Genomic DNA, 15,180 nt, shown 5'->3' on the forward strand with positions numbered 1-15,180 from the left:
CAGTGACCTTCAAGCTGTGACCTTCTAGCACTGCACCACTGTGCGGCCCAAATCTTGAGCACTGATATATAAATTATATATGTCTTGTGACCACACCCACATACATTTGTTTATAGTCTTATCTTGGATTCGTACTTTTTATATTAAGATATATAACAAACAGAAAATACAAGACACAAAGAACTCAAGTGGGCATCCAAAGTTGGCAGAGTCAGGAAAGTCAGGAAACATCCCGGCAGACCCATCACACTCTGGACACTACATGTTCCATCATCTGTCCTCTAGAGGGTGCTATAGAGCTGTAACACAAAAACAACCTGACACGATAACAGTTTCTCTCCTCAGAGCGTCACTTTGATATACAGTGAACATCAGCAACAATGACAAAAAATGACGCTCCAAAACATCCACTTTCAATAAACGCTTTATTTATGCTCATTGTTGACATATTCAACAAAACAGTGCAAATAAAGATACAGAAAAGCTCGCACAGCGTTTGGTCTCTTATTTTTGTAGCCACAAGGAGACACTTTAACACCAGCTCATCAAAGCGTCGAAGGCTGAAGCTACGCAGAAGCAGGGAATTCTACTTGCGTCACAGTTTTTATAGAAGAGTACAGACTTTATGCACTGCAAAGTAAGACTGTCACAGGGTTGTGTTTTATGTTAAGAACATGTTGGAGAGATGAGATAGACTGTGTTGACCTGAGTGTTTCTCTGCTCCCTACACGAGCTGAAAGAAGCATGTAAAGAGGCCTAATGAATTTATTTAACTGTAGCAGTTGAAGGTCTGTGCACCAGCTTCATCTGCATTCTTCTGTCATGTAAACCTTTAATTCAACATGATTTCCCGCTAACAGTTCTGCAGGTTAATATTGGTTTATCACATATTTTAACAAAAGATGCATAAAACAGGTTTCCTACACATTTTTCTTTTTAAATTTCCGGACCTTTCCAGACTCAAATAACAAGAATTTCCAGGAAGTAGATTTATATATTCATACTTTACACATAAAGGTTAATTAGCTCATTTTTAAAATGTGAATAAATGGTTTATAAATCCAACTGTTAACACGTTTGTAACATTCTGGCGTTATATTTGCATTGGTGAAGCTTTCAATTTGACCGTCCAGTCCACACTTTTACACAGAAACAAAGATTCTGAAGATCCAAAACACAAGCTAGCTACAAACCTAATTGTATATTGTGCATTAGCAAGTTAGGAAAAATTACATTTTGAACAGTGGAGAGAAAAACTTGGTTTACATTTATAAACAGGATCACCATTTTTTTCATACCTTTATTTTGAAAATCCCTGAGAGTATAAAAAAAACTCTGAACTAGACCAAAAGTATAACACACCAAAGACTTAATGAAATGTTAGATCCTGGAAAGGGTGATATCTGAAGCCAGCAAAGATTTCTTCAAGCACGTTTAGCTGTGAAAGTTTTAAATGTATGTGTCTGAGATCATTTTGAATCTGACACTTTGATTCTGAGTTAACCAACGTGACTCTTACTCAGCGATACCGTGCATTTACTTCTTGACGGTGACGGTGCTGCTGGCTTTGATGTCTCTGAAGACGGAGCTGTCGAAGTCTACCATGGCAGTCTTCTGTCCGACCTTGTAGGGATGGACGGGTAACTTGACGCGAAATTGTGTGGATGGTAGCATGTCTCCAAGCCTGAGGGTAACACAGAGCAAAGTGGGTAAAACAGGTGCTGTCTAGATTATGGACACACTTTAAATTGGTCTGGATGGATTGCAGCGCACTTTTATTTTGAAGGAGTCGGATAAGCATTTTAAAGTGTTCTTTTAATTTTTGTTGACATGTTGTAACTATGTTTTCATACAATGTTGTAGATAAGTTTATGGTGAAAAGGTTAGACACCTGCCTTCACTTCCTACCTTCACTTCTGTTTGCTTTACAGGGGAAAGGAGGAAGTAAAGCTAATATTCTTAAGGAAACGAAAGTAATCGTACAAAACACACACACTCACTTGACAAAATACTCGTCTCTCCAGAGGCCGCTTCCAGAGACGGTCAGAGAGCAGTCTTTCAGGGTCTCATTCACAGGGTTCTTGAAAACAACCTCGGCTTCTGTAGGAATGTTCAGTCGGACGTCACCGCTTATCTGAAACAAACAAAATTTAGCAGCTTGTTTAAATACACTCTATAAATTCTGTTTTTAATGCTGTTACCGAATTCGTACTTATATTGAAAAATATATTTCAGGTATAATTTTTTATTGATTGTTTACAGTTTTTTTACACAGAGTTTATACTTTTTTTTGCTACCCAGATTCTATAGTTTCATCTTTGTTGTGTTTTGCATTCTTTTTAACCGGAACCTGGGTACGTAATTTCGTTCCCTTTCGTGTACTCAAATGTTCTGAAATGATGATAAACGTCCTTGCCCTCACCCAGCAGTGGTTGGTCTGCCAGAGAGGGTAGGCGGAGCTAAGCGGCTGCTTTTCCGGTCTCTGCAAGTGTCGCGAGTAAACAGTAATCTACTATGGCTGAACAAACAAAAAAAGATGGATGACTACAGATACAACTTCAAAAATAAGTGAAAATCCCCCCAAAAAGGAACAAATTCGACGCTCAGATGAAGCAAACAGTCTAAAAAGGAAAGCGACCGTCAGCGAGGAAAATCAAGAGGACAACAACCGGAGGCAATTGTGGACATCACACATGCAACACAATTACCGTTTATCACCATAGGGTGCCGCCAAAGAGAATGAAACTGAGATCTTCGAGATTACCACTTTAACATGCTTATGAAAAGTTATTTCTTCTTATGCCAGGACTGTCAACAGAACAACCTGTTTGTGAACTCTTAAAGAAAGATATAATATATACAATTGTGTGCAAAGACGCATATTTCTCTTTTTTGTGTCAGTCAGCACAAATTTCAAACTCATGTTTTTGTATGAAAAGTATATTTCAAACCTGCAACACTTTAGTGACTTTTGTGTCAGTTAGCATGACTGCATTACATCCCAATTATCTTTTGCCTTAATAAGGGAAATGCTGCTTGTGTCCAGAAACTAAAAGTAGATGCTTAAGAATTTAAAGCCAAAGTATGATCTTTTCCTATGCAAAGTACTTTTGGTGGCTTATTAAAAAAACTGTTTAAGAAAAAGTTTCATTATGTTTAGGCAATAAAACTATTTGGTTAGGTTTATATAAGAAGATAAGGGTTTCGGTTAAAACATAATGCAACAAGAAAAAAAAATCAGAAAGAAGGAATATATTATGTCAGTATAATAATTCAACTTTGACCTTTGTTCTCGCAGGAGCTGGACTCCTTGGTGTCCTCGGTGCTAGTCCTGTGTTCTTTTGACTCACCACCCACCGCCAAGCCAATAAACTTTCTGGCTCATTCTATGTCGCCTGACTTTCTCAAGACCTCTGTGTTGCGGGTACGATGTACACGTTCAATTGAAACATGGTAGTTTGAAAATGAAACTACATGAAATACTTCTTGCGACTGAACTTCACCGAGCTCTGGCTGCTGAAGGGCAGACATTTCTGGCAGGTAAATTCTTCTGAATTTGTGTGTGTGAATAAACTTGCGTTGGCACACAGATTTGTTTCCTGCAGGACTGAACACATTTCTCTTTCACAATAAAATATCAGTGGCCAAAAATATTCATCAATGATGACAGCTTGTAGCTTGCAGGCAAAACAGACACTGATATCAATCAAAGAAGCAATCACAAAACCACCTTAAAAATGTTCTAATTATACACAGGATTGTTTGGAGATGCTCTTTTTGCACGTAGCAGTGGGAAAGTGGATATACTGTGAAACCAACGCAGGTGCCGGCTTGTTTCTTCCAACTAGCCATGGTTCAATGGGTGACAATGTTGCTTTGTCCACACTAAAATATCTCAATAACTTGATGTAATTGCCATATAAGTTTGTAGAGACTTTCCCGGTTCCCAGAGATTATAAGCTACTGATGTCGTGACTTTAGCACCACCAGCAGGTTGACATTTTTGGCTTTCAGTGAATTAACTTGACAAATATTGGATGAACTGCCATGAAACTTCATACACATTTTACCACAGCTTTGGTGATCCTTGACCAAAGATATGAAAGACATAGTAACAACACTCTTAAACCTACGGGGATCAATATTTAGAATATTAAAGAAGTGAGTTTGGTGAAGTATAGACGACGCACGGGGCAAAAAAGGTTGTACAAGTCGCGGTGATTGGCTAAGGTCACCAAAATGTGCAGGGATTGGTTAAATTTGTGTGAATTTGCGTGATCCTTATTTCCTCAAGACTGTAAAGAAGAAAAACAGCTTTAATGTAGTGCCAACAGCAGGTCCAAGGTCCCCGTTACACTAGGAAATACAATAGTTTTGCAACCAAACCAACCATCCAGGGGTGTGTAGACCCATAGTATGAGAAAACATAGCAACAGCTGTTAATTTCTGTGCAAGACACTTGAACAAAGCTGGATAACGGGAATTTAGAGACAAAGAGACAGATGTTATTTTACTTACAGTGATTGTGATTGGCGGGTCAAGCAGCACAACATTGTCCTCAGCCAGGTATGGGTGATCTGGGTTTTCTATGTCCTTAACCAGTGCTGAAATCTTCATGCTGTCAAAGTCCAACATGGGTTCACGATAGACTGAGAACGGGACCAGGATCGGGATGGACAGCTCTTCAAGAATCAGAGAGATTTAAATCCAGTTAACCAAAATTTAACCACAAAACATTCAGTACCATTGAAGATATCCGTCTCTCCACAGAGGAAGCCTCACCTTTCTCAGGCAGCAGCGTTTCCTTCTTCTTCTCAGTCTTGATGGTCTCACCGAGTTTTCCGTTGTACTTCATGGCCTGAATGCTGATGCTGATGGACAGCGGCCTGTCAGCAGTGCTCTCACTGCTCAGCACCAGGTTCAGGCTCACATCCTGACCGTTCTCAGGCTTGGACACCTGACACAGGGAGGGAAAAAGGCACAGAAGGATTTTATGTAAGTAACACATGCTATAAGGAATACTTCTTTGAAACCGCAGCTTGTGAGAGACATCTGTACAAGTAAAGTAGTAAAGAGTTGGTGGACAATGTTGGTAATGGCAATCTGCTTCGTTTTTTCAAAACTTGCATTTAAGTCCTGAAAATCAGTCTACAAAATGTTCTTTGCAACGATAACATTATTAAAGATTTTCACTTATTTTACCTTAACATCATTAAACAGAGAGAAAGGTGATCTGATAACACACAACATTTAATAAAGCGTGTAGTTTGCAGTAACCCTGGAGGTTCAACAAGTTTGAACAGGCACCTGTCAATGTGCAATCATATCTAATCCAAAATTACAACGCTTGTGGTCAGTTCCTAAGAAGCTCTATTTAATAACGGATTACAAAATCAAACGTTTTTGAACATATCAATTTTTTTAATAAAGCTCGTTAAGACCGTGAGATAGTAGAACTGTTTACACCAGTGCCAGAATTCTGCCACACCACCAACCACAAGCATTCCTTGTTAGGGTGTGTCACCACAAACAGAGTTGCAGAGTGTAACATTTAGTTCTTAAATAGATCTCATGACTGAGATCCCAACCTGTAGCTGCCAAGGTTTTATATATTCTTTGTCAGGTGTGCTTTGAAGCCAAGGTTTTAGCCAGTGGCAAACTCGGGGCCTGAGACATGAATCCAAAGGGGAAGTGGCAAAAACTGTCCACTTGAGGCTGTCTCCAGCGGTGAGTCAGTCCCCATAGAGCCCCATATTAAAATGTCCAACTTTGTAGCAGAAATAAACATGTTTACAGCCTGGTACAAAACACAGTTTGGGTATATGTGGCTCGTAAATTAAACTGCACAGGGGGTGAATATATACGACTGATACATAATAATTATTAACTATATTTAGGCTGAAAGTTATGCATAGTTAGGGGCGTGGCCTCTTTGAGTGACAGGTGGGAGCTGCTAGCTGTCTGCTAGGTGTCACCTCAGCTAATTCAGTCACTGAACTTAACCTGTCAATGGGTTTTTGTGCCTTTTGGGAAGTTTTTCAAGAGAATATCAAACAAATGACACATCCCATAATGTGGTCCCACGGTTACATGGGACTCATAATTGTTGTTGGCTTTTTCCTGAAGAGAACCCGTCAGGCCTTGGTGATTATTACTCTAAGTTACTCTGCGTCTCCATGGAGATGCTACGTTTTACAAGCGCTCTTGTTTAGTCCTGTCAGGTGGTACTACTTACAGGATCTGGTTTTGTTGGAACACAATGGTTGACCAGCTTATTCACCAACTTAGCTGCAGGCACATATTGTTTAGCTTCGATAATTTAGCGTTTGCTAACCCCTCACTCCTCGCCCAAATCTGGTCACTTCTGGCTCAAGAAAACCAACATGGTGGCAAAATGCTGTCTCAGTTGTTCAATCAAGTATTCATACAGTCCTATCACATTCATACAGGGTGAGTGCTAGTATACAGTGGTTTCATTTAAATTCAGATTATCACACTGGTATCAGATCTGTCTCAGCATATTTGTAAATTCAGGTATTGAAACATCCTGAGATAAGAAACAAAACCTTCGTTTAATAGCTTTAATGAGAAATTTTACGGACTGTATTTTCTTTGACTTACCTCTTCAAATCGCATGGTCACTTTTGGCGGTGGCGGGAGGGTTTCTGCATCCGTCTCTTCTGTGGTCCCGTTCAGTATCTTAACCGAAACCTCGTTCAAAGACCTTGGCTCATTTTCTGTCTCAATGATGGTCAAATTCCCGGCCGCGGTCTCTGCTAGAATATTCACTGCAGCCAGTTTGTTCTTCTCTCTAAGGTGGTCTTCAAGTGTGGTGCAGGCTCTCATGAAGGCTGACCTCTCTTTCTTTGTTCCTGTAGGGGAAATAATTTAGTTGTTTTTTCAGACCTACTGTTGTACAACAACAAGCTGAAGTTTGTGTTATCTGTTTGTCTGTTGAACCCACCTTCTTTGTATTTGTACTCGTCGGTGACGTCCTCCCTTTCATCGCTGCCGACTGCCTTTGTGGAGATTTTCTTACCAACTCTTTTCTGATCAGCCTCTATCTTCTCGAGTGAACCGTCAGACTTGACCTGATAGGACACACAAACACAGACAATAGAAACAACAACAAAAAAATCACACAATTTGATCTTCTGCAGCCCTCTAGTTTGTCACAGTTACCTTCAGCTGCAGCTATTTCTGATCGTTTCTCTTTTTATTTATCTACTATTTTAACTAAAGGGCGTGGTGTTTAACAAATGTTGTGTTTATGATGTTAAGAGCTCAAGCTCTGCTCACTGACCAGCCAGTCGACACAGTCAGCGTTGACCTCAGCATAGACGAACGAGACGTCATATTTAAGGTCAGTGTCTCCCTTCAGGATGGCTTCTTTCGCAGCTGGACCGCAGCAGTAAATACCTACATGAGGGAAAGAGACACCTGAATGAATGAAATTAAACAACAAACTGCTGAAATGAAAACATGAGGGCTAAACAACACATCCAGTCTCATACACCAAGTAAATCTGCAGTGAGACAATTTGTTCTTTCTGCTGCAGATACAGTTATATAACCCCAAGCATCAATATAGATTAGATCATAGATCAATAAAGATTTTGTCAGCACATTCCACGAGACGAGACAAGCAAACAACTTTTAAAATACTTGTTTTTTGAACGGAGGTTGGTTTGACCAATTCTGATGCAACTCCAGGAAGAAATATGAACCAGAAATGAAAAGTCAGGAGGCGGTTCACATTTTCTGACTCCACCTCAAAGTAATTATTTCATTGCACAACTACCATTCATACTTTTAAGGGAGGTGATTAGTTGATATTAGTAATTAGGTTATAGGTTATAATAATCGTCAACAAAGACTTGTAGGAGGTCAGAATTCGGAAAGTGAAAGTGTATTTTTTCTTTTCCTAAATTCCTGTTTTCAGAATTATTAAGTAACACTTTAAAAAAAATGTCAGAGATGAAGAGGTCAGCATGGACAAGTATGGCAGGAAACAAGGTCATCAGAGCGAGCAGAAGAATGTGTCCCAGTTGAGTCCGTACCCTCGCTCTCCCCCTGTGGTGTTGGATCCAGAACTTGCCAGCCGTCATATCTGCTGTCCTCTGACAGGTCCGGCCGCCTCATCCACCCCTCCAGCCACACGTGGAAGTTCCTGAAACACAACAGCAGAATATTCTGTGCTCATTTTTTAAGACACTATAAAAACAGTTACGTAGTTAAAAATCAGTTATCTAGCTAAACATTTGTTAACGGAGGGAGCTTGGGGTTAGCAAAGGCTATGTTATCAGCTAACTTTAGCGCTAGCTTAGTTAGAAAGGTGTGTCTACAATTCACTCTAACTTTTATTCATTTGGATGCTTATTTGGCTAAACAGGCTTTTAACATGATGAACTTAAGGAAAAAATACACAGCCCACTACGCTGAGTGACTTTTAGTAAGGCGCGTGCTGTGGAATCACTATCATTGACTTGAATGGGCGCGATTGACTCCGGTGGTCGCGGTGCACACGGAACGCGCCAGAGACGGATCCTTTGGAATCGAAGGGTTACAGTCAGGTGTATGATCAACCACTTATACCAAACAGGTGCTAATGATCATCAATTTCACATAAAGGTTGAAACACAGTCATTAACATAAACAGAAACAGCTGTGTAGGAGGCTTAAAACTGGGGGAGGAACAGCCAAACTCTGCTACCAAGGTGAGGATGTCACAGGTCATACACCATGGCACAGCAACAAGACACAAGGTAGTTATGCTGCATCAGCAAGGTCTCTCCCAGAAAAAGATTTCAAAGCAGACTGGGGTTTCAAGATGTGCTGTTCAAGCTCTTTTGAAGAAGCACAAAGAAACGGGCAACATTGAGGATCGTAGACGCAGTGGTCAGCAGATGAAAAACACATCGAGCTTATTCCCCTTCGAGATTGGAAGATGTCCAGCAGTGCCATCAGCTCAGAAGTGGCAGAAACCAGTGGGACCCAGGTACACCCATCTACTGTCCAAAGGAGTCTCCTCCACATTGGACAGCACTGACAGACAAAGCTTTAAAAACTGTGTGTTCTCACCAAACACTGTCTTCAGAGATTCTCTTATCTACTCCATCTTCAGAGTGGTATTTGTCGATGATCAGATTTTGGTTCTCATCACAGGCTGATGAGAAGTTGGTGACTGTACGGCAGGGGATTCCCAGCAGCCGCATGACTGTGAATCAAACACAAAGATTTGAGTAAATCAGATAACAATTTAGAAGTATTATGGAGTGGGGATGACGAGGTCATTCTTCTTCTTTCACAAAACCAGGGAAGAGTCATCTACAGACATCAATGATCTAAAATTGGTAAATAACTTTAGAAATTCAAGTTGGTTCCAATTAAACAGGCCAATTTATTATTATTTAAAAAGCTACAAATGTATTCATATGAACTGCATCATCACAAAAGGTCATAAGTTACATGAACTGTTCCAATAAGTTAATTTATATACATGAACATATCATCAGCATATAGTGATGACCGCAGTGAAATATTTGAAAGGAAATGAAGCATTTTGCTTTTGGAAATTAAGAAATAGGAAACAAAAGAAATCACAAACGTTGGCAGTCCGCTTGGACCATGATTATTGCAGATATTCTAGTTTTTGTTATATTTGTTGAGTGTTCCACAAGCTAAAGCTAATGAGCTATGAGCACAAGAATGGCAGAGAAAGATAACTGGACAATTTTAAGGTATGATTTGGATTTTTGGATTGGGAATGTATGAGGAACTTATCGATAGTGAGTGTATTACGTGCAGTAGATGACGGCCAGCACAGCCCCTGTTTTAGAAGCTAGCTGGCTGGAATACCGCTGCAGAGGGTAAGCTATGTAGCTCAGTCAGAGGGGCTGTGATAAACACATACTTTAGCCACTTCAAAAGGTCCTACATATAAAAACAAAAGCACCAGTTTCAGACTATGTATAGTATAGCAAGTATATCTTCAAATATTTGTAATGCTTCATCTTGAAGACAAGGCAGCCTGTTCCCTTTGTTTTTCTCGGTCCCAGAAAAACTCTGGCAGTATGTAGCAGAAAATCAGTCAAAAAACCATTCATCGTTTGATCAATCATTATCAATCTTGGTAGATATCTTCACTAACTGTTTGTGAATAGGGATGACAAAGCACTTTGAGCCTCAGGGCCAAGTTGTCCAAAAAAGTTTAACTTGGATCAGAATAATCCGGACCGGAAGTTAAAGTTTGGAAAGTTTAGTTTGTGTTGACTTACAAAAAGATAATTTCATTTTTATTTCAGAAAGAATATTTATCTTTACAGATTTTATTCTAAGTGTGAGCACCTGCAGAGTCAGACGTTACCTGAACACATCACTCCAGCATACACCCAGCACTGTCCGTACTTGACTGGTTGAAATTCGTTTTTTTGCCACTGTTTAAGGATGGAAATGCTGCCGGTCCAGTGAGTGGGGGCTTTCCCGCCATCATATGGAGTTTCCCACTGTCCCTCCAGGACACCATTGTCATCCTCACTGTTGATCTGGAAGAAATCAGGCAGACAAGGAGATCAGAATCAGAATAGGGTTTATTGCCAAGTAGGGTTACATGCACAAAGACTTTGTGCACTTTGAATTTGCCAAGGTATGAAAACACACAGAGTGCATCCTACCATGGCACTGACCACGCGGCCGACGTAGATGGGGTCACAGCGAGCAGCAACATCGTCAGCGGGGTCTTTCTTGTGTTTGAGGTTGCGGTCCAACAAGTTCATGCAGATGGACACCATGGACTCGTCAAACTGAACAGGAGACAGGGATTTCATTTATTTATGTCAGTACTGTTTAATTTAACTGCAGGTTGGAATATCAACTTTTAAAGAGACATCATCTGCTACTGGCAGTGTGTGTATAACTTTATTTACTGGGCAATTATAAGTTAAAACTCTTATGAAGCAAATAATGGCCATGAAGATTTAAACTTTGAATTAAATCTTTTTTAACCAACTGAATTAAAGTACTACTTAATACTAAATGTGTATTGTAACATTAATTTCCCCTGATCGAGGACCAGTACAAAGTATCTGATCTTGTCTTGTCTCAGGGTTTAAGTAATTTAAGTATTTCCAATCTGTATACAGGTTTTTAACAAATTTAGAAGTAAAACATGTTCTAAAACAGTTTATTAAAACTGATTGAGATCTCAATGAGAAAATACATTTGGGTGAACAAATATGAATGGTGAAATTAAGACACTAAAATTCCAGATGAGACTCTTAAAAATTCCTCCGTAATGATCCCCGTCAGGTGTAACAGCTCCAGACATGTGGACAATGTGCCTGTGTGCCGGGGTTGAGCCTCGCACAGCTTTGGACTGATTGGTTTCTCACTTATAATAATAATGACAATATATTAACAGAATGTATTTAGAGACATTACATTTTTTGGTCACACAAAAGGTAGAATTGTTGTCATGATCAGTGTAAACTCAGATCGTAACAGCCCTTATAATACTGCGCTGCAGGTACCACCAGCTCTCTGCAGATGGTAGTATTTTCACTCTAACTGCGCTGTGCTGTTTGCCATGAGGCTCATTTACATAGGAAGAGGTGCGTGTGTGTGTGTGTGTGTGTGTGTGTGTGTGTGTGTGTGTGTGTGTGTGTAGGTGTGTGTGTGTGTGTGTGTGTAAAAGTGTAAAAGAGACAGGAAGTACCTGTCCATAGTCCCAGTCTCTAGAGAAGATGAAGTCCGCAGATCCTATGAATATTTTTCCGTGTTCGTTCATCACGTACTCCTGTCTCTTCTTCTCATCATCCAGAAACACCGAGTCCTCTGCAGACAGGCAGAGAGTTATTGAAGACAGAGAGACAGACAGGCAGAGAGATAGACAGGCAGACATAAAGAGGGGCAGACGGAGAACCAGGCAGGTAACAGGCAGACAGACAGACGGAAAGACAGACGTACAAGCAAAGACATAGATTGCCAGATAAAAAGAGAGACAGACAGATAGAAAGTCAGATGGAGAGACAGAAAGAGGGACAAACACACAGTGAGACAGAGTACGGACAGACAGACAGGTACACAACAGATATGATAGGATAGACAGAAGGACAGACAAACAGATGAATAGGATGGACAGACAGAAAGATGGATGCACACACAAACTGACAGATGACAGGTAGGAAAAATTGTTGAGATAGACGGTCACACGGATGGAGTGGTGGACAAACAGACAGGAAGACAGACGGACCGTAGATATTATGTAGGTAGGTTAGACAGTTGAGACAGATGGACAGACAGACAGGTAGGTTAGATAGACAGACAGACGTACCTGCACACCAGGGGTTGAAGAGCACCGTCAGCTCTGCCAGTGACATTTTCTCATCCTTGTAACTGGCAACCATTTTATACAGTCCTATGGGGGCGTCGGCCGGGGGGGTGAAGGTCAGGATCAGGTTGCCTGTTTGTGTGGAGGACTTCGCATCAAGCTCAACCTTCCACACCGCCTTCGCCTCTGGTGATTGCTCCACGAGATCTGGGACGGCGAGTAAGTACATCGTGCCCTGCTCCTGTGTGGCAAACTCTCCTCCTGTGGAGACACTCACAGTCCATCAATTCATCCATCAAAATCAGAATCAGAATCAGAATCGGTGTTTATTGCCAAGTAGGTTTACACATAAAAGGAATTTGTTGTGGTGACTTTGGTGCAGAACAATTAACACAAAACTAGAATAAAATTAAGTAAAAGACTTAAATGGAATAAGATAAAAAATAGGAATAAGAATATAAATATAAAAGCAATACGTATAATACAAATAGTACAAAATATGTACAACAACATTCATTAGTTTCCACTGACTTACTGAAAGACACTTTGAGGAGTCAGCTGCTCAATTTTGAGAAAGTACATTTTATTTAAAGCCTGGCATCCCAAAATATATCAAAGTAACCATTCATTGCAGATGCACTTTTGCATCTTGCTAACTAAGCTTGAGCTAGAATTAGCTGCTAACTTAGCATTTGCTAGCCCCTTCACTCCTCTCTAGCTCCACCCTTGTTTCCAAATATGATCAATTGTGGCTCAAAATAAAAAGATGGCGGCCATATTGCTAAACTTGTGGGTTGAAAACAGCTGTCCAAAAACCAAGGGGTGACGTCACGGTGGCTATGTTTACTTTCCTATATACAGTCTATGGACTCAAGTGTATTGTTTATTGTAATTTTAGATAAAATTGTAGTTTGTGAATAAAAAAAATAGAAACAAATGTTCATCTGAGTATTTTCTAACGTGCAGATTTTATATTTTCTGTTTAATCACACGTACTTCTGTCCACCATCTCGTATTATTTACATTTGGATGTTTGCTTTTGAAAACAGTCAGTAGAGGGAGCCTGTTGTTGGACTGTATTAACTATTAATAGTGACAGTGGACTTTGTAAGTTTCAGTAAAATGTCAAAAAACAACAACAAATATTTAGTGCCTGCTTGTTGGCTTTATTTGTCAGCACTGATCACCATTTTTGTCCAAAAATGATTGAAGCAGATAGTAAAATGAAACACCGACCTGTGGCTACATTTATGAAGAGCGGGGTGGTCTTGTTGAAACCTTCGGTCAGATTGAGGGTCAGGGTGAAGGGCTGACCTCTCCTCACAATCAGCTGATCAACGCGGATTTCTTCTGTGCGGTGAGCAGTGTTGTTGGTTTCACACTGAAGGTCCACTCCTTCAAACACTGTAATTAAAGACAGAAGCATTTAAGACACATGAGGTCACTAAAAAAGATTGGAAAGTATTTTAATTATTTTTTTATTGATTTATTTAAAGGTGGTGTTTACTTTTAATAAAGAACAAATCGGCAAGTAGTAAAAGCAAAAGTCTCGTTCATGATAAAGAAGCATATGATCGTCTCTTTTCATTTCCAGTACAAAGCGAAGCGTTTATGGTTACACGTAGCGGTCATGAAAAAAAATTCTGTTAGTCACACTTCAAATTTGGAAAGAAAGAATAAAACTCTTTAGCTTGTGCTGTTTTTTATGCTTTCTTTGTATTATATGTGTATTAGCCTCTGTAGTGCAATCTACACTTATGTTTCTTTTTGTGTCATATCTTGTTGCAGAGCTGAGGGTGGGGTTGGATTTGGCTCCATCTCAAAAAACTGGCTCAGTATGATGAAAGTCACCGCACTGTCTAGCGGTCCTGGTGGAAACTTGCTAAGGGTGTGGTGCTGGTGGTTAAAATAGGCTATGTAAACACACTCAGACTTAAAATGCCAACACAAGCTGTGTGCAGGATAAAAGGTCTAAAGAAGGATGAAAGATTAGTTTTTGAAATCTGCCCATATCTACATTTTTATACTAACAACAGATTAAATGAGTATGAGCATGTGTAACATAAAAGGTCATGTATCTCAGATATTTCCCTCAGAGTGGGAGGTGTCTATATGCATCGTATCTTCCTTCCATTCTCAACATCATTTTTCATCAGGATCATAATTAGGCAAATGAGCCAGTGGGCTCTTCTTGCTATCAACTCATTTTGTCAGAATTTTGCATTGTTTATTTGACATTTTTAAAGTAGTTTAAACATTTTTCATAGCAGCTTTGATTAATAAAACTAAATTTCTGTCTCAAAAAGCTTTAGTTCAACCTCTTGCAGTGTGAAATTCCTGAAAACTTGTAAAACTAAGCTTTGGAGTCGTTCCATCCACAGTGTTCAAACATGTTCATTGCATGCAAACAGGTTTGGGCGACCCAAACAGAAGGGCATATGAGGATAGAGTCACTTCAAACACATTGTAAAGAAAAGCTGTTGTACTTACAGGACTTTCCAATCGCTGGCATCTTGGCTGGACTTTTCTGTCTTCACAGGTCAGCAGACGTTAACACAGAACAATGCTCTCTAACAGACTGTCAGCAGCACGGTGACAAGTCAGAGTTGATTGACTTTTAAACACCTGCCTGCAGTTAGCCCAGCCCCATCTCACATCAGACTCAAACACGTCTTACAACCTGTCCTGTTAACTATTTCATGGTAGCTAGAATCTGAATGTGATGTATCAAGTGTGTCACAGCTCCTCTACTTTGTACATTCTGTACACTGTTGCTTGTACTTTCTCTGTCTCCAGGGTTGCAGATCTGGGGCCTATACTACGAATCGAGTTCTACATACCCAGGGAACCTTT

The 15,180-nt window shown here is 40.0% G+C and overlaps 1 protein-coding gene across 1 annotated transcript; it reads right to left on the reverse strand.

Moving 5' to 3' along the window:
- Positions 1–417: 417 nt before the first annotated feature.
- Positions 418–14,906, reverse strand: LOC138605729 (protein-glutamine gamma-glutamyltransferase E-like). The gene is made up of 15 exons (XM_069678144.1): positions 14,818–14,906; positions 13,564–13,731; positions 12,331–12,588; positions 11,713–11,831; positions 10,673–10,801; positions 10,366–10,543; positions 9,081–9,216; positions 8,060–8,169; positions 7,304–7,419; positions 6,965–7,091; positions 6,622–6,872; positions 4,783–4,957; positions 4,519–4,682; positions 2,001–2,134; positions 418–1,684 (listed from the first exon to the last, which is right to left on the reverse strand). The coding sequence occupies exons 1-15, from the start codon at positions 14,837–14,839 to the stop codon at positions 1,537–1,539; spliced, it is 2,235 nt and encodes a 744-aa protein (XP_069534245.1). The 5' UTR covers positions 14,840–14,906; the 3' UTR covers positions 418–1,536.
- Positions 14,907–15,180: the final 274 nt, after the last annotated feature.

This window comes from Semicossyphus pulcher, unplaced genomic scaffold, assembly GCF_022749685.1.
Source record: "Semicossyphus pulcher isolate SPU_LCO1_2020_fin unplaced genomic scaffold, fSemPul1.0.p SCAF_3, whole genome shotgun sequence".
Classification (NCBI taxonomy): Eukaryota; Metazoa; Chordata; class Actinopteri; order Labriformes; family Labridae; genus Semicossyphus; species Semicossyphus pulcher.

Excerpts from the sequence above, each read along its gene's own strand:
- LOC138605729 (XM_069678144.1), bottom strand. The coding sequence starts at position 14,839 with ATGCCAGCGATTGGAAAGTCCT. Across the intron at positions 10,802-11,712 it reads GAGACTGGGACTATGGACAG|TTTGACGAGTCCATGGTGTC; the intron begins GTACTTCCTGTC and ends TCTCCTGTTCAG. Across the intron at positions 6,873-6,964 it reads CGAGTACAAATACAAAGAAG|GAACAAAGAAAGAGAGGTCA; the intron begins GTGGGTTCAACA and ends TTTCCCCTACAG.